The sequence below is a fragment of the Piliocolobus tephrosceles genome, chromosome 2 (genome assembly GCF_002776525.5).
Source record: "Piliocolobus tephrosceles isolate RC106 chromosome 2, ASM277652v3, whole genome shotgun sequence".
In the NCBI taxonomy this organism is placed as follows: domain Eukaryota; kingdom Metazoa; phylum Chordata; class Mammalia; order Primates; family Cercopithecidae; genus Piliocolobus; species Piliocolobus tephrosceles.
Window position 1 is genome coordinate 92,325,367 of NC_045435.1, and position 18,715 is coordinate 92,344,081.

General features: G+C 39.5%; 2 protein-coding genes across 6 annotated transcripts in view; both read right to left on the reverse strand.

Annotated features, from left to right (window-relative positions):
- The window catches only part of TCAIM (T cell activation inhibitor, mitochondrial), a 70,945-nt gene extending 67,337 nt beyond the window's left edge, over positions 1-3,608 (reverse strand). For 2 of the 5 annotated variants that reach the window (XM_023231380.1, XM_023231379.1), the window contains exon 1: positions 2,894-3,275. In XM_023231380.1, the coding sequence (XP_023087148.1) occupies positions 2,894-3,005 (112 nt within the window). In that variant the 5' untranslated portion in view covers positions 3,006-3,275. Of the gene's footprint in view, positions 1-2,893; positions 3,276-3,408 lie in introns of those variants that run through there. The other 3 variants (XM_023231382.1, XM_023231383.1, XM_023231381.2) reach the window with 3 other exon arrangements.
- Positions 3,609-10,125: 6,517 nt separating this feature from the next.
- TOPAZ1 (testis and ovary specific PAZ domain containing 1) overlaps positions 10,126-18,715 on the reverse strand; it is a 92,060-nt gene continuing 83,470 nt past the window's right edge. The window contains exons 19-20 of the mRNA XM_023231830.1: positions 13,650-13,833; positions 10,126-10,443 (exon numbers count right to left, since the gene is read on the reverse strand). Of these exons, the coding sequence (XP_023087598.1) occupies positions 10,224-10,443; positions 13,650-13,833 (404 nt within the window). The 3' untranslated portion in view covers positions 10,126-10,223. The remainder of the gene's footprint in view (positions 10,444-13,649; positions 13,834-18,715) is intronic.

An 18,715-nucleotide genomic window follows, 5' to 3' on the forward strand; every position in this document is an offset into this window, starting at 1 on the left:
TTATTATGTCAGAGTATATTAAAAAATGGCATAATTCTTTTTTCCACCTAATGTCGGATAACATATTGCTCAAACATGCAGTTAAATACAACACTTTATTTGAAAACAAATTTTGAAAAACTTTGTTGAAAAACTCAGAATTATCACAATAAGGAGTCAATGTCTGAAGGTCTTAAAAAATACCAGGTAGTAGACAATTTTGCCAAGGCTAGAGTTTAAAAAGTACAAATGAATAATCTAATTTCACAAATTTTTCTCTAGAAAAATACTTTTAATTCATCAGAATTAAAAAGTAGCTAGTTGTTTATTTTTACAGATAAAGTTAGCACTTGCTAACCAATAAAAACACAAGTTTTGACGGAAGTAGCATTTCTCTCTTCAAAATAAAAACCTAAAGTGAGTATAATAAAGTTATATTGTGCTATGGGAATTGTCTTTTTATGAATTAATACTGACTTTTTGAAGACAGTGTTCTGGGGCATGGAGAAACAATGAGAGAGCAATAGAGGAGAAATGAGAGGGAATGTGACTTTTCCTTTCTCCAGCAACTCTCCTCTCTCCCACAATGGTAGCCAATTCATATTTCTAGAGGAAAATGCCTATATACATAAAAATATATTCAGTTAATAATTCTGCTATCCATTAAACAAAATTATTGCTCTAAGATGATCACTTCTTATACAAATCATTGGAAAAAATTAAAAATATATTTTCTTGTTCCGTTTAAGAATAAGAATGAACAACTGAGTCCTATGAGTCTTTTGAGTATTTCCTATAAGCTCTTATTTAAGAATGGGCTCTGAACACTAAGTGACAGATCAGGATCCAGTTTTGGAAAAGAGGAAAGGGATAGGGTAGGAAGGAGAGAAAAAACTCTTAGGGCAGTGGTTTTCAAAGCAGCAACAACATTCATGAGAAATGCAAATTATCAGGTCCCATCCTAGTCCTGCAGAATCAGAAACTGGGTGGGATCCAGGAATCTGTTTTAACATACTCTCAGGGATTCTGACGCACACTCAGGTTTGAGAACCACTGTATTAGGGAATCCTGATTCTATCACCAAAGAGGATTCTGGGGCATCTGTTAATGTTTAAGCTTTAATTCTTTAAAAATAATTATTTAATACAAACTTGGATTTTTAGCTACCCAATTTATGCTAAAAATCAAAGGAGGATTTCAAGTTTTTGCTTGAATTAGTTCTTTGTTTCCTGTATGGTTTACGTACTTTTCAGACTAAAAAAGCAAAATTCTAAGTAGAGACAATGTTAGAGTCCAGCAGGTTGGCAGACATGGCTGCTTGCCTCTTCCTAACGCCCAGATCTTGGATTAGTCTTCAACTTTGTAAGAACAGAACCCAATTTTATCACTTCAAACAGATATAGGCGGACCTTGGGAAAGCTAAATTAGAAGGCCTGATAACTAGAATGTCAATCTGTAAATTTACTTTGAGATTATAAATGCTAAGACAATTAGAAGATTCAGATATAATGTTCTTACTCTCTCAGGACTAGCTACACAGAAAATCAAATTACTATCAGCTGATTGAAGACACATTGCTTCAGAGTAGAGTTGGGTGTTCTCATTCAGACACTAGCTCCAAAAGCCCAGGGCATCCACATCAACTGCAGGCTTCTCCTCTTCAGACAAATTGTTACATAGGTGGTTCCTGTCCATACTGCACTTAGCCCACTATACTTCCACATGGAAAATGCTATAAAATAACTAAAGAGGTTGCACTGTCTTATCAGACTTGGAAGGCATACTGAGTCTTTAACTCACCCATTCATCATCACTTATGGGCCAGGTCCTGCGTAAAGCATTGGGACTAGAAAAATATTAAGACAATTCTAACACTCAAAATACTTTTAGAGGGAGGGGGGAGTGTAAAAACAGACACAAGCAGATAACTATAAACGCAGTAAATGCAATAATACAAACATGCACAGAATATGAGAAACTCCCAAACGCTACACTTAGAATGGGACGGGGAGCACTCAGGAAGGTCTTCTCCAAGGAAATGGTGCCTTTCCTGGAAGGGGGCAGAGGACCGGGAAGGATACAATTTATTTACAAACCATGATAAATGACTACTTAAATCTACTTAATAGTGATACTAGCTTCTGTTTCATAAAATTAAAATTTCAAATTTTACCTAAAATCTGTGCTGAGGCATTAAATCTGTGCAGTTTCAAACCAAATTTGGAGGAAAGATACGTAAATCGGTGAAAAATCCAAATTATGGAAGAGTACACGAAAAACAGTTTTGTTTTGCTTAAATCACTTTCAACTAACACAGAAAGAATAACAGTGTGTGCCAAATAGAGCTCCCAGGATTGAGCTTTGACCATTTGGCACAACTTTTATTTGAAAGTAATTTATTTTAACAAAATTAATATCATGCCACTCTCATTTGAACTGTGACTTCCTTTAGTGACTATCCTGTAAGGTTTCTGAAAGCAGTTTGTTACATCAAGGAGGGATAAAAGCGGCAATTTTCATGGCTTTTCAGTTGAATATGTACTTCGTAGAGTAGGGGGAAAAGGCAAAAACAGCAAAAGCAGGAAAAGCTATCAGATAAATTAGCCTAGATTCTGTAGCTTCCTTTTCTCAATCTCTTGCTATATGAGATTTAGTAGGTAACAATTTCCCGTAAACCAAAGACCTCGGTAAAATATAAGTCAGAAACAATTAAAACCTAAATCGTCTTTGCGTTCTCATTTCAAAGCAAGTTAAAATGTAGATGTGATGCGGAGACTGCGGCTCCCGGCACCGCCTCAGTTCAAAAGTTAGCACTTTGCGCTAAGGTGGCTTTGAGCACTCCCTTCCGACCCTGCTTCCCACCCTGAGAGGAGCATGAATGCACCACCGGAGTCCCTCCCCTCTTGCTCCTTACAGTTCTGGCAAGGGTCCGACGCCAGGGCTTTGTCCGACCAGTTCCACCTCCCACCCAGTACACCAGTAGAGAGGACAGTCGCTCCGCCCGCAGGCTTGTTCGGCCCGCGCATGCGCACCGGGGCGTCAGCCGGCCAACCAACGCGCGACGCACGGCCAGGCGCTCCCACCTGCCCTCGCACCAGTGGGCGACAGGCTCTGACGGGCTCCTAGCCGCATGGCTCTGAGCCCCTAACCCCGAATTCTCATGTGGACCCTCCCGGCTCCACCTGCCCCCAACGCCCTCCCCGTTCGGGCGGCGGCAGAGCGCTGGAGGCAAGCCCGGGCAGAGGGACGGGCTGCAGGTGACGCCCTGGTTGGCTGGAGCGTGCCAGGCCTTCCCCCTACAGCGCCTGCGCGCAGCCAGGGCGTGGATTCAACCTTCCGCGGTGCCCTGCCTCTAGCTGACGTCAGCACTCTAGTGACTGCTGCACTTTCCCCGCACGCTTTGAGGCCCCCGCCCCTCCGCCTTCTTACCGGCCGCCCTCAGGGGTCTCGGCGCGTTCGGCTGAAAGCTTTAGGAGGCGCGAGCGAGCACTCCGACTAGGCTGCAGGGACTCGGAAAATGGTGGGCCGGCAGGTGGTGGGCCCTGACGCAAGGGTCCGCAGGGAACGGAGAAGGGCAACCGAGCACGCGCTGGATCTTGGGGAAGGAGGGGAAAGGGGCTGCCGGAGGACGCGCATGCGCCTTGCGGTTCCTTGCCCCAGACGCCCTGGCAGGGGACGAGCCTCTGCCGAACTCCCGGAGCTGGCGCCCGGGGACAAGCCTCAGTGGAGAGCCCCGAATTTTAAAAGTCTCATTTAATTATCTCTTTTGGTTTTCCTTGTATAAATAAATATAGCCAACTTTTAAACATTTCTTTTCCGGCTTGCGTTGTTTGGCTTTGGCCCATTCAACACCTATTTTTAAACGTTAAGCATTCTCCAGTCAGCATGAAAGTTTTACTGTTGGTTTTATTTTGTTCCTATAACTTTGATTTCCCCCACCCCCGCACCCAGAAACTGCCACAGATGAAATCAAGCAAATAGAATTGCGAGCAAAGATCACCTGGTGGCCATTAAGCAGACCATCCTGAGGCAGAAACTCCTTACCTGAGGAATTTAGAACTAATTAGACTTCCCTGTTATCTAAAGCCAGCATCTGGTACCAGACTTCTTCCCTCCAAATTTAAAAGTAACTAGAATTTCTATACATCTCCATAGTGCACGCATGTCAAAACTCATTGTGTACCCCTTGCCATCTGCTCCATGCCCCAATCAACCCCTACCCCCTACCATCCAGATCCTTTATCACCCTCACATACTCGCACAGGAGTTACATATGCCACTAGTACAGAGTCCTCAGAAAATCCCCCAAACATTTTGCCTCTCCACAAGGTGGCAAACGGTGGGAACAATTTGAGTTCATGTCCCTTTTCCATTGTCTGATCTTTGGCAAATTCAATCCCAGTTGGGTTCATTTAGCCAGGATCCCTCTAAGTTCATTCAAGAATTTCGGGCTTTATTGCCTTTGAGTTAACCTGGCAAGACACATTTGTGGTATTAACTATTTGCTGTTCCCACGAAGAAAAATCATGGTCTTTAGCTCGAGTTTGGGAAGATGAAGCTCATGTTGGCAATCCTAATAATAGAGGCGGGGCAGAAGCTGTCCCCAACACAGAACCCAATTGGCAATACCACGCTGCCAATGCCAGCCCAAACAGAGACAGGGGCAGAGAAGATTATATGATAACATGTTTGTTGGAAGGAATGAAAAAGACTGTAATAAAACCTGTTAATTTTTCTAAATTATGATAGATCACTCAGGACCAAGGACCCAGCCCTTTTCCAAGCTAGACTGATGGAGGCCATGCATAAATATACAAATTTAGACACTGAAAGCCCTGAGGGCCAACCCCTTCTGGCCATACATTTTATAAGTCAGCCTTCCCCAGACATCAGACAAAAACTCCAAAAATTAGAGCAAGGACCACAGACTCCCTTTTGTACTTTATTAAAAGCAGCCTTTAAGGTTTTCAATAACCAGGAGGAAACAAAAAAAAAAAAAAAAAAAAAAAAAAAGGCTGAATTGGAGGAGGAAAATTGCTGTCACCAAGCTGATTATACTGAGATAACATTGGCACATTCTTTTTCATTAGCCAATAACCCCAAGGCTCATCCCTATAACACTAACAGAATGGGAGCCTGTCATCACTGCAGAAATCAAGGACACTGAAGTTGAGAATGTCCCAAACCTCCAGGTTGCAAGTCATCCCTGAGACCCTGTCCTCACTGCAAATTGGAAGAGTGAGTGTCCCTCCCTTGTGAAGGGGGGCCACCTCTTCCTTCTAGGCTATGACAGCCACAATCTCACCAACCTAACAAGGGGATCCTGTAGAACGAGGGTGAGGGCAAGGGCAAGTACCTCTAATTCTATTCCTGGATTATGATCAAGCCTCTGAAATGTCAGTCATCTATCCTCTAGATGGGGCCTTTGAAGCCATCCATGGCCCTGTCTTTTCCATCTCTGTGGATGAGCCCAGGGCAAATCTGACTGTGGCTGAACAACAGGTAATATTACTCATGGGTACAATGGACAGTTATTCAGCTTTAAACATTTACTATGGCCCAATGTGCCATTCCTCCATTTTCCTCATGGATATTGATGGAAAACCCCAATGAGGCTGTTTCACACCACCACTCCCTTGTAAAATGAAAGGCTATTTCTCTACTCTTTTTCAGCCAAGCTGCCCTGTTCCATTAGGTTGTGATTTACAAAACTACAAGCTAATTTACAGCTCAGGCCCCACCTTCTAGCTGTATTAACACTTCACTAAAAGAGCCCCTGCAGCTTCTCCCAGATAGCAATCTACTTCAGGATGTGGATGACTTACTAATCTATAGTCCTAACAAGGCTATTCCAAACCAAAATACAGTATTAGTACTAAACAAACTTGCTAATTGTGGGTACAAAGTATCTCCTTCTGAAGTACAAATATCCACACAAAGGGTTAAATTTTGGGGTCTTATTTTAATTCCCAGTGAAAAAGCCTTTGTAGTGCTTGTAAAGATCTTAAACATGACAACTGTGGTAAACAACAGCTTCAGTCATTTTTGGGTAAGGCTTGGTTTTGCAGAATATGGATTCCTTCCTTCAGGTTAATAGCAAAATCTTTATATGAAGCCCTCAAGGGAACTGAGGAACAGCCTCTATTCTGGACTAATGATATCAGACATGCTCTAAACACTTTCAAACAGGCTTTAATCTCAGCCCTGACCTCAGCCCTACCAGATCTGACTAAGCCTTTTTGTATGTACATGAACAAAAGGGAATAGCTTTGGGAGTCTTAGCCCAAGATTGGGGGGCCCTCTAAGTGCCCTATAGCACTTATTTTTTCTTTGAGATGGAGTCTCACTCTATTGTTCAGGCTGGAGTGCAATGGCGTGATCTTGGATCACTGCAACCTCTGCTTCCCAGGTTCACGTGATTCTCCTGCCTCAGCCTCCTGAGTAGCTGGGATTACAGGTGTGCACCACCACGCCCAGTTAATTTTTGTATTTTTAGTAGAGACAAGGTTTCACCATGTTGGCCAGGCTGGTCTCGAACTCCTGACCTCATGATCTGCCCGCCTTGGCCTCCCAAAGTGCTGGGATTACAGGTGTGAGCCACTGTGCCTGGCCCCTATGGCATATTTTTAAAAAAACTTTAGACCGAGTATCCCAGGGATGGCTTAAGAGCCTTAGCAGTGGTGGCCCTCTTAGTCCAAGAAGCCTCAAAAATGTATTACTTGCCCCCCCGGACTCTTATGGTTTTGTGGCACTGCTATTAATTATTTAAATCCTTTTCAAGCTTTGGCCCTATCCCAACTTGATAATTCTCTTTGTTATGATGACTGTGCTCTGGGTACAATAGCTCCTGCCCAAATCACTGTCTTAAACATAACTTCCAATCTAGAATGCCATTCTAGAAGAAAAGGGTCCTCGGACTTATTGCTGGAGTTATTAGAATCATCACAACTCTCACCCCTTGGGGAGGTTGTACTTATCATGAAATCACACTATGGGAACTTACTGCCTCCCTCAAAATAGCTTAGCAAAAACTAGCACAAATCTATCACCACTAGAAAAGTCTTTAACCTCACTAGCAGGAATGGTTTTTGATAACAGAAGAGTGCTAGATTACCTCCTATCTGAACAAGGAGTCATCTGTGCTGTCATCAACAAAATGTGTTGCACCTACATTAATATGTCTGGAGAAGTGGAAACTAACGTCTGAGAGATTTTCAAACAAACCAAATGGCTACATACACTTTCTCAAAGTAACCCAAACTGGGCCAAAAATCCTTACTAATTGGTTTCCAAAAATCACCTGGCTTCTCCCATTCCTTGGACCTTTATTCCTCATTCTTCTTCTTCTAGTATTTGTTCCCTGCTTCTTTAATGCTCTCATTAAGTTTCTATCTTCCAGATTACAATGATTCCACCTACAGATGATTATGTAATCCCAATACCAGCCTGCAACAGCAACTTCCACTTATATGGGGCCTCTTGATGGAATCTGGTGTCTCCTGTCCCCAAAACAAGTTTTTCATAACACTTCATGACAGAGAGCAAGAAAGGTGACTTATCCCCTCAATGCTCTCTTTCAGCAGAAAGCAGCCAGACAGACCTGACGCCCCTCTTCACTGTGCCGTTTTCCCTTTCTTGAAGCCATAATAGGCAGCAGGTACACAGGGTCATGGGGGAATAGAAAGGGTCAAAGATTTGACCAAGATATCTGTCAGGGGGAAAATGAGGAGAGCAAAGATCACCTGGTGGCCGTCAAGCAGACCGTCTGCAGGCAAAACTCCTTACCTGAGGAATTTAGAAATAATTAGACTTCCCCATTATCAAAACCTGGCATCTGATACCAGGCTTCTTTCCCCAAAATTTGTAAGTAACTAGAATTTCTACACATTTCCAAATGCATGCATGTCAAAACTCATTGTGCAACCCTTGCTAACATCAAGGCACCAAAATGTCTACAAATATAGTCATTTATCATTATCTACATGGCTAATATGGTCCAAATTACCCTTAAGCTCCTGCTCAAAGGTCTATAAATACTCCTAAGGAAAACTCTACTGTGGCGAGCTCAGTCCTCTCTTGCTGAAGTGCCCTGCTGCATCCTTCTGCAGCATTCTATCTATCTAATGAAACTTCCTTTTCAAACCTGTACTGTTGCCAGTATTCTTCTTACTACTCAAGAGCCAACACTTTTTCTTGTCAGGGCTTTGACACCTCACACCCAGCAATGATTAACACTCCTTTCCCTTTTCTATCTTTTGGCACTGTTGACAAGTAAAAATGCCTCTATTTGTTCCAGCAATAAGGTCTTAACTTGTCATTAGAAACCAGTCCAGACACTTGTAAACCATTCCATCCAATCCCATTTTTCCTAAAAGCTTAATTTATCATCCTTTCCCTCCTGCAACTTCATCCTAATACATCTTTGCCACCAGCATCTCAGAGGTCACATACTTCTCTAATTCCTTTCTTAGGGTTTCAGTTATCATTTGTAGAAATGACTAATCTACCAATTGCCCACTTTCTATTCTCCCCTTGTTTTCAAAGGTGCTTCAAAATGATCTCCAAACCTGATTCATTTCCTAGGTGCTCCACTGAAGTAATGGCAGGTTATAGTCACCCAGTTCCTTCATACTAAAGAACTGGGTATCTATCCAAGCACTTTGGGAGGCTGAGGGGAGGATCACGAGGTCAGGAGATTGAGACCTTCCTGGCTAACACAGTGAAACCCCGTCTCTACTAAAAATACAAAAAATTGGCCGGGCGTGGTGGTGGGCGCCTGTAGTCCCAGCTACTTGGGAGGCTGAGGCAGGAGAATGGCGTGAACCTGGGAGATGGAGCTTGCAGTGAGCAGAGATCGCACCATTGCACTCCAGCCTGAGCGACAGAGCAAGACTCTATCTCAAAAAAATAATAAAAAAAAGAACCGGGTATCTTTCTTGACGTTACCTGCCTCACTTCCCCATATCCCATTTGTGATAGTATTTGTTCTACATTTCATCCATAGTAATCAGGCATTTTGGCAAGAGCTAGGATTTAACCTCCCTAGTCTTGTGATGTTACAGACTTATTCCAATGATGCTGCTATTTACCATATTTTGTGAACTCCCTTAAGAAATACTTTCGGTCCAGCCGGGCACGGTGGCCCGTGCCTGTAATCCCAGCACTTTGGGAGGCCAACGTGGGCAGATAGCTTGAGTCCAGAAGTTTGAGACCAGCCTGGGCAACATAGCAAAACCCCATCTCAAAACAAAAACAACCAAAAAAAACAAAAAACAAAAATTAGCCGGGCATGGCAGTGCATACCTGTAGTCTCAGCTACATGGGAGGCTGAGATGGGAGGATCACTTGAGCCCGGGAGGTTGAGGCTGCAATGACCCATGATCATGCCACTGCACTCCAGCCTGGGCACAGAGTAAGACCCTTTCTCAGGAAAAAAAAAAATACTTTCAGTCCCCTTAGTTACAACTTACTACTCACCTTATTCACACTTCTAAAAATCTAAACAATTTAAAATTATGGTTCAAATTATCAAAGATGAGGACTACCACCTTGGAGAATGTGATATAGATTCTGAATATGACTTCAGAAGAGTTTTAACTTCCTAAATTGGTTTGGAAGGAAGAATCCTTGTTTAGATAATTAAGTTTTGGGTATATTTGTGTCTTATCTAGTGTAATGCACATAAATTTTCAAAACTCATCTAGTATTCTAAGATACCTGAAAGGAAAACCATTCTGAGGGTAATTTAAACTTTTTTGGTGTAATTCAGAAAGTATTCTGAATTTTTGTGTTCATTTTCAATATTATATTATTATTCTTGATTACAGATGTAGTATAGCTTTAGAGACTGGACTGAGTACACACTAAACCTATTTCATACCCCTAAATGTTCTTCTGAAAACTCCAGTTACCTGCTTGTATATTTTCCCTGTTATGTCTCCCTCTTATTAAATGCTGCACAGTATTCAGTTTTGGATTTCAGAATAAATTGGGATTTAATATGCTTAGTTTCTTTTAAAGTCAAAAAGTAATCTGAAAAGTCACTTTTCTGTGTGAATAAACTCCCTGAAAATTACGTATCAATAAAAATGTTTAGGGCTTTAAAACTATTAACTTGCTGTAAGTCAATAAAGTCAAAGAGCTGAATATGGTGAAAACTGTCTATTTTTATTGCCTTTATTTTCAACAATGATTACTTGAACTAAAAAAAAAAAAAAAAAAAAAAAAAGAGCAGACTTTATTAACTAATGGTTACTGAAAAGCCAAACTTTTCCAGCCCACTTCATATTCTCTTTTAACCATTTCAGGGCAGAACAATGCTCCAAACTATAAACCTGTTCCTTATTAACATTGACAGTCATATGTTTAACAAAAAGCTTTGGATCTGATATACGAGCAGCCATAATTAACCTTTCTACTGCAGCTTGATAATCATCATTGCTCCGAGACTGGTTGTCTTCACACCTATAAAATGAACACCTCATAAAGTCAGAAACTCTTAAAAAAGATAAGCTATATAGTTTCTTCAAAAGATAGTCATTTACATTTACTGGTACTAAGCTACGATCGTCTTTTCACCATATTCTTCTAAAAGTGGCTTTCAAACTTTTTTGATCATGACCCACAGTAAGAAAGGCATTTTGGTCAGGCGTAGTGGTATAATCTGAGTGATTTGGAGGCTCAGGTTGAGGGGATCGCTTGAGGCCAGGAGCTCAAGATCAGCCTGAGCAACACAGTGAGACCTTCGTCTCTACAAAAAATTTAAAAACTAGCTGGGTATGATGACGTGCACCTGTAGTCCCAATTGCTCAGGAGGCTGAGGTGGGAGGATGGCTTGAGCCCACGAAGTTGAGGTTGCAGTGAGCTATGATTGCACTACTGCCCTCTAGCTTGAGTGATAGGGCAAGACTCTGTCCACAAAAAGACATATTATGGCCCAGTATATACCTTCATACATAAAAAGTAAATTTCACAAGACTTACCCTGATGACAAAAACCCCGATTTTAAAAATAATGCTAGTTGTAACACCCTAAATTGATTTCACCAAAGAGCCTGCAACCCAGTTTGAAAAATACTGATCTAGAACACAGCTAATTACCTGTATCTTTTCATAAGAATGCATAAAATACTAAATGTAATCCAGTTTAGAATTAACGTTCACATGTTAGTTTTACTTTGATATTGACTATTTTTAGTTATAAGGAAATACTTAATATGTAGCTAATGTTTGGTAACAAATTGTATAGCTATAGGGGCTTTATTATATTTCTGGTTATTTTCTTCAATCCTGATTTAGGGTGCTTCCTTAAGTGCTAGAATTAATTTTTCTAATAATTTTTCTACCAGCTCCATCTGCAATCAATTGTCACTGCATTGACTTGCATAAAATTCCCACCTTATGTCAGTTTTTCCTCTGGGGTAGGGAATGGGAACTATTTAAAATAGAGATGTGGCCTGTTACATAAAGCATCACTTTTTTTCTTTGTGTTCACTGCTTCCTACTCTTGGTATCTACAGGGCCCAGCAGCAAGTTCTGAGTAGGAGCCTGTCTGCATTAACATCACAGTGTGGTCCAGAGTGACAGGAGTGAGGACTTGCACTTGAAACAGGAACCAGTGGTCACAGAGAGGAAAGACTGGTCAGGTGCCTTCTAGTACATTCCAGCTTAGAAAGAGGTGCCCGGGAATCTGGTAGGTGGTGCACATGCCAACCATGTACAGTTTAAATAAGTCTAAAGATGAATACAATTCTCTCTCATAGAGAGAGGTAAATGTAACAAGGCAGGGCTTAGCATGATAATGACAATAGAGAAAATATATGGGCTTGGACAAAATCAAAGATTTAGGTATGCCACTAGTTATGCACTATGGTTACAAATACCTTTCAAATTCAAGAAATAAATAAAGAAGTTGCATGTGTGTGGGGAATAGAAAGCTATGAGAAAACCATGACCTCATTAGGATGATGGGGAGCCTAGATGCCTTATCCACCATACTGCAGAGTGGTAAATAAGGAAGCACTCTGAAAAAAAAAAAAAAAAAAGAACTATAAGAAAAAAGGTGACTTTTAGTGGGTTTTTTTGAAGGTAGAACTAAAATAATTTACTTCCTAATTCTCCTCCCCTTAAGTGTGGGCTGGACCAAAAGACTCACCTACAACAAAGGAGAGCAGAAGTGACAGTATGTAACTTTGGATACTAGGTTGTTGGATGACAACTCTCCAGGGGTCTCTTGAGTTTGTGAAGTTTTGCAAGAGTCACTGCCTACCCTTTGTTCTAAATTACCAGGATTATATAGTGAACAACCTTGAAAGATAAAGATAGTTTTTCCTTCTGGAGCAAAGGGCAGGTTTGCTCACAGTCTTAGATGATGGAGATAGTACCTCCCTGCAAAGCAAAGGGCAGGCATGCTTATTACTCATAAAAGATTTGGGTTTCCTAAGCTGGGCACTCCTCTCCTGTTACAGAACTCATGGCATATGTAGGTATCCACGTGGGCCCATCTATGGGACTTAGGAGCAAGAGGAAATGATGCAAATATGTAGATAATCATGCTGTTTGCCATACCACAAATAATAAATTCCTCTGTCTCCAACACAGGAGTCTTGTCTCTTATGCTACCATCTATGAAACTGTGGCAGGTTAGCTTGTAGCTTGAAAATAGGGTAAAATCTCAGACTCTTCACAGTTCTTGCTTGATATAGGTCACAAAAGACCCTGCAGTTTCCTCCTTGCTTTTTCTTTCTTGGATCACTCATTCTGGGAGAAATTAGCTGTCAGTCATGTCATGAAGATACTTAACCAACCTATGGAGAGGCCCATGTGGTAAACTGAGGCTTCCACCCAACAGGTATTTGAGTGAGTCATCAAGGAAAACGATCCTCTAGCTCCAGTAAGCTATCATGTAGGTGACTAAAGTTTCTGACAACACCCTGACTCCAACTATGTGGAGAAACTCTGAGTCACATGAAAATCCCTGAGCCAGGACAATCCAGCTAAACCTCTCTGAAATTTCTGACCCACAGATGCTAAGATACTATTTGCTGTTTTAAGCCATTAGGTCCAGGGATAATTTATTCCACAGCAATAGATAACTAATATAATATTCAACCAGAGGATCTTGTTTGTCACACCTGTAAACTAAAGCAAAATTATTGTCAAGAAGCTCTAAAACAGGATTCACTCTGGGACAGTATCTACTTTATAATATTTATGCATATATAGCATTATAAAATATAGAAACTAGGCTGATGGCTTTATTTTCAATGGTATTCTTGGCTGAACCTAATAAATGATCACGTATTTCCCTTTTAGACCCTAGTCCTTTGATCTTTTGAGTTGACTAGAGATTTTTATAGGTACTGATCTCTAAACACAAGAAAGGTTGGTACCTAAAGAGGATCCATCTCTTTGAATATTTAACTGTATCTTTGAAGTTGCTAAAATGTTTACTGAATGCTACTAACTTGTTTGGTTTTAAGCCTCAAACAGGTCTAATCCTTTCTCAATTTAAATGACACCAGAGTTTGCAATATACACACAAAGTACACATATAAATATATACATAAATATATATGTATATATAAAAACACATAAAACATTTACATCCTAGGGTGGGAGTAGGGAGCCAAGATCTACATTCAGAATGCAGTTAAAGTTATGTCAACCAACCTTTTCAAAACTATCTGCAGTATCTGTGTAGAAGTTCCAGGACTCTGAATACTACTAGCATTAGATACCATGAAGATTTCAATAGCTAAGAGCATTTCAATCTCAGATAAATAAGATGGAATTAGAAGAAGTTTTCGGTATAAGTTTCCTTCCAGTGGTGGGTAGCAACCCAAGGAAAGAGCACCTGAAAAATCAAATAATAGGTCAAACTTTACTAAAACCCAATAGGTAAAAACCTAGATTTCTGAAATACCTATAAGTGATAATTACTTACACAGAATACATCTTCACATTAGAATTAGATTAACAAATTACACGATAGCTTATCCTAGTATATTTCACATTATTCTTTGTAAAGTGTTTTTGAGACATTAAATAAAAAGTGAGAAGGGCTGGGCGTGGTGATTCATGCGGGTAATCCCAGCATTCTGGGAGGCTGAGGCGGGTGGATCTCTTGAGGTCAGTAGTTTGAGACCAGCCTGGCCAACTTGGTGAAACCCCATCCCTACTAAAATACAAAAATTAGTCAGGTGTGGTGGTGGGTGCCTGTAGTCCCATCAACTGGGGAGGCTGAGTCAGGAGAATCACTTGAACCTGGGAGGTGGAGGTTGCAGTGAGCCGAGATTGTGCCACTGCACTCCAGCCTGGGTGACAGTGTGAGACTCCATCTCAAAAAAAAAAAAAAAAAAAAAAAAAAAAAAAAAAAAAAAAAAAAAAAATAAAAAAAAAAAAAAAAAAAAAAAAAAAAAAAAAAAAAAAAAAAAAAAATTAAAAAAAAAAAAAAAAAAAAAAAAAAAAAAAAAAAAAAAAAAAAAAAACAGTGAGAAACATTAAAAAAAAAAAAAAAACCTCTGAAAAATGACTTTTGAGCCTTATTACGGCAGACGACATTTTTTTCAAGCCAGAGTAACCACAAGATAATTTCAGAATAACTATTTTTGAGCACAGTTATTTATAGTACCATTATAGTTTATGCAATATTTACTGTTGCTACTAAATGTCTGGCATTGTGCTAAGCACCAGGCATAAAATACATTTCCATCCTGTAGGTGATCTGTGTGTTGTAGCCACACTCACCATTTCATGTTTTTAAAACTTCACTTTTCAAGAGAAGAGATTTAACCTTTAAATTGTTTAGGTGCTTATTAGGAGTGATATATAGGGAAATACCTTTAAAACTTCTAGAACATCCAAATTATATATAGGCAATTTTATATTATTATATTTTACTGAAACCAATTTAAATCTGTATGTAAATTTTGCTTAAAATGTTTTGTTTTGTTAGAACAAGTTTCTTCAAGAAATCTTTCTAATGTGGGTAATGGCTAATCTTTGAAGACCTGCTATGTGCCAGGTACATATGCTAATAAACACATGGCTTTTACCTCATTTTAATCTGACAATGTGCTACCTTTGAAATTAGGTGCTATTATTCCCATGTCATAGACGAGGGGCTTTTGGTAAGCATTCAGGCTCTCTAACCCTCCTTGGGGTGCCCACTTTCTGGTTCCAGATTTTGGATTCCTAATCACTAGATATTCCCACCTCCCTAGATCACTGCCAGGAGCAACAAACTGTTAACCCATTAACTTCACTAGTTTTTGGTAGGTATAATTTACATGCATTTTTATTTAACTTTTCTTACCAGAATTAAAAAATAGAAAATAACAAATTAACTAGATTAACTAGAAATCTACTAATATGATTCTTTTCACTCAAAATGAAATGTGAGAAGAAAAATACTCACATTTGATTTGGGGGGAGGGGGAAGTAATGGAAAGACACACTAATAACATCTCTCTCCTGACTTCTCAGATCTGACAGAAAAGCAGTATTTTTAGGACAAGGCAGAACAAATCAGGAACATGAGGAAGGCAACTCTGTTGTCCCTAGACAATCTCCTCCTGATTAGTCTGGCATGAAAGCAAGGCAAAGCCATCAAGAAAGTAACAGACAACTCACAGGATGGACAAAATATTTGTAATTCATATATCTGACAAGGGATTTGTATCCAGAGTGTATATAAATGCATATGTACACGTGTATGTATGTATGAATACACTCTTATAATAAAAAAAGGGCAAAGGATTTAATAGACATTCTCAAAAGAAAATATATGAATGACCAATAACTGTATGAAAAGGTCCTCAACATCATTAGTTATTAGGGATATGAAAACCAAAACTGTAATGACATATTACTTAACACCCACTAGGAGGAAAGCTAAAATAAAAAACACAGTAACAAGTGTTGGTGAATATATAAAGAATGGCCGGTAGGAATATAAATATAAAATGGTGCAGCTTCTTCAGGAAACAGTTTGGCAGTTCGGCAAAAAGCTAAATATAGATTTACTGTATGAGTCAGCAATTCTCCCAAGATAAATGAATGCATATATACACATAAAAACTTATGTGAATATTCAAAGTAGCACTATTCACAATAGCCAAAAAGTGAAAACGACTCAAATGTCCATCAACCAATGAATAAACAATTCCATTCTATAGAATGTTGTTCAGCAATAAAAAGGAATAAAGTATTGATACATGCTACAACATTAAAATTTGAAAACACTAGGCTAAGAAGCCAGTCATGGCTGGGCACGGTGGCTCACACGTGTAATCCCAGCACTTTGGGAGGCTGACATGGGTGGATCACCTGAGGCTGGGAGTTCAAGACCAACCTGGCTAACATGGTGAAACCCCATCTCTACTAAAAATACAAAATCAGCTGGGCATGGTGGCACACACCTGTAATCCCAGCTACTCAGGAGGCTGAGGCAGGAGAATCACTTGAACCTGGGAGGCAGAGGTTGCAGTGAGCCAAGATTGCGCCGCTGCACTCCAGCCTGGGTGACAGAGTGAGACTCCGTCTTCAAAAAAAAAAAAAAAAAAAAAAAGTCAGTCACTAAAACTCATGTATTGAATGATTCCATTTATGTGATCTGTCTAGAATGGACAAATTCATGGAGACAGAGAAGAGACAACCAGGGAATGGAGAATAAATGTTAATGTGTACAAGATTTATTTTTCTGAAGGTGTTAAAGATGTTCTAAATTTAAATGGTGGTGATGACTGCATGACTCTGTGACTATACCAAAAGTGAATGTATTATATACTTTAAGTGAATTAATTTCATGATATGTGAAATTATCTCCATAAAGTCATAAAAATATTAAAACAAAAAAAGTTTTAACAAAGTCAAAACAAAGGCACTGGCACTAACTCTTAACAGTGCCTTGAAGAAAGTCAGCCTTAAGTCCCAAATGAAGTACTACTAGACACGGTTATACACCACTGAAAGGCTCTTCTTGCAATGTTAAGCTATGTCTGAAGATAAATCCAAAAGGAGTTCCAATATAATTTAATGTCAACGTTGTTAGAAATTGAGATGTTTTGAAGACTGATCAGTGGCTATAAATTACTCATTTGGCTGTAAATGACTCATTTTTATTCATGGTTTTATAATTCAGTTACATTCTTTAAAAACCAAAACGACTCTTTACCCCGTAACCTCACCTGCATGAGTATCAGAAGTTACACTGCATATGAAATAAGGAACACGTGTGATTAGATAAAAGGAAAAGTTCCAATAACAAAGATACTGTACTGTACACAGGCATTAATTGCTTTAACACACTGCTAGGCTGGGCACAGTGGCTCACGCCTGTAATCCCAGCACTTTGGGTGGCTGAAGCAGGCGGATCATGAGGTCAGGAGATTGAGACCATCCTGGTGAACACAGTTAAACCCCTTCTCTACCAAAAGTACAAAAAATTAGCCGGGTATGGTGGTGGGCACCTGTAGTCCCAGCTACTCGGGAGGCTGAGGCGGGAGAATGGCGTGAACCCGGGCGGCCGAGCTTGCAGTGAGCCAAGATCAGGCCACTGCACTCCAGCCTGGGCGACAAAGCAAGACTCTATCTCACAAAAACAAACAAACAAACAAAACAAAAAAACAAATAAAACCGCACTGCTAAAAAAAATCATTACAAGTAATTCTTACTAGGGCTGAATAGATTTGCGGGAATGAGGCGTGACTGCTAATGGACATGAGGTTTCTTTCTGGTGTGAATAAAATATTCTAAAGTTGATTATGGTGATGGTTACACAACTCTCAGATACGGCAAAACCATTGACTTGTATACTTTAAATGGGTGAATTGTATGGCATTTGAAATATACTTCTGTAAAGTTGTTAAAATTTTTTAAAGTGATAAAGTTTAGATGCTTTAATATAAAATTTTATTTCCAACTAAAAAGTAGAAATATTTATAAAAATCTTATTTAAATATCTGAACTTATACTTGTTCCTGTGGCATATAAACACCTTCTGATGGCATCTCCCCCAAGTTGCAGTTACATGAAAAATAAATTATTCCCATTAACTTCAATTCTAGAAACTAAAATCACATACACACACCTATATGTGCATGTGTATGGTTTCTAGAAGTCTGAAGGTAAATAGTATAAAGAGTTGAAACATAACTACACAATTGAAATTAGGTGTTACGAACAAACAATTCTATCTTTCCTCTAAATTTCTGATCACCCTTTTTAAGAAAACACAGCTTTCAAAACTTTTTTTGATTATAACCTACAAGAAACACATTTTATATAATGACCCAGTATACATATGTGCATACATGCAACTGAAATGAAAATTTTATCAAATAATTAACCTTACTACCTGTAATGTACCCTAATACTTTCTTTCCCATTTTGTTGGGGGAAAAAAGTTACCACCTGCTACACTGATCACAGCTAGCCACCTGAAAAACACTTCCAGCTCAGGTAGTAGTGGCTAGGATATTTGATACATCTGGTACAGGGTGACACAGAGTAGGTACTCAAATATTTGTTATATACATGACAGTGGTAGAAATGGTAGTTGAAGACAAATTACTGCATGAAGGCAGAAAAAACAATTCTTTTCTAGATCTAGAACCTACATGGAATTATTTTCTAATTAAAATACCTGCGAGGTGGCTTGGACTAGAGAAAGCACTAATTTTCCAGGTTTATTTGTTAGAGAACAACAGCTGTAAGTAGATTAACAAAGTTCTATT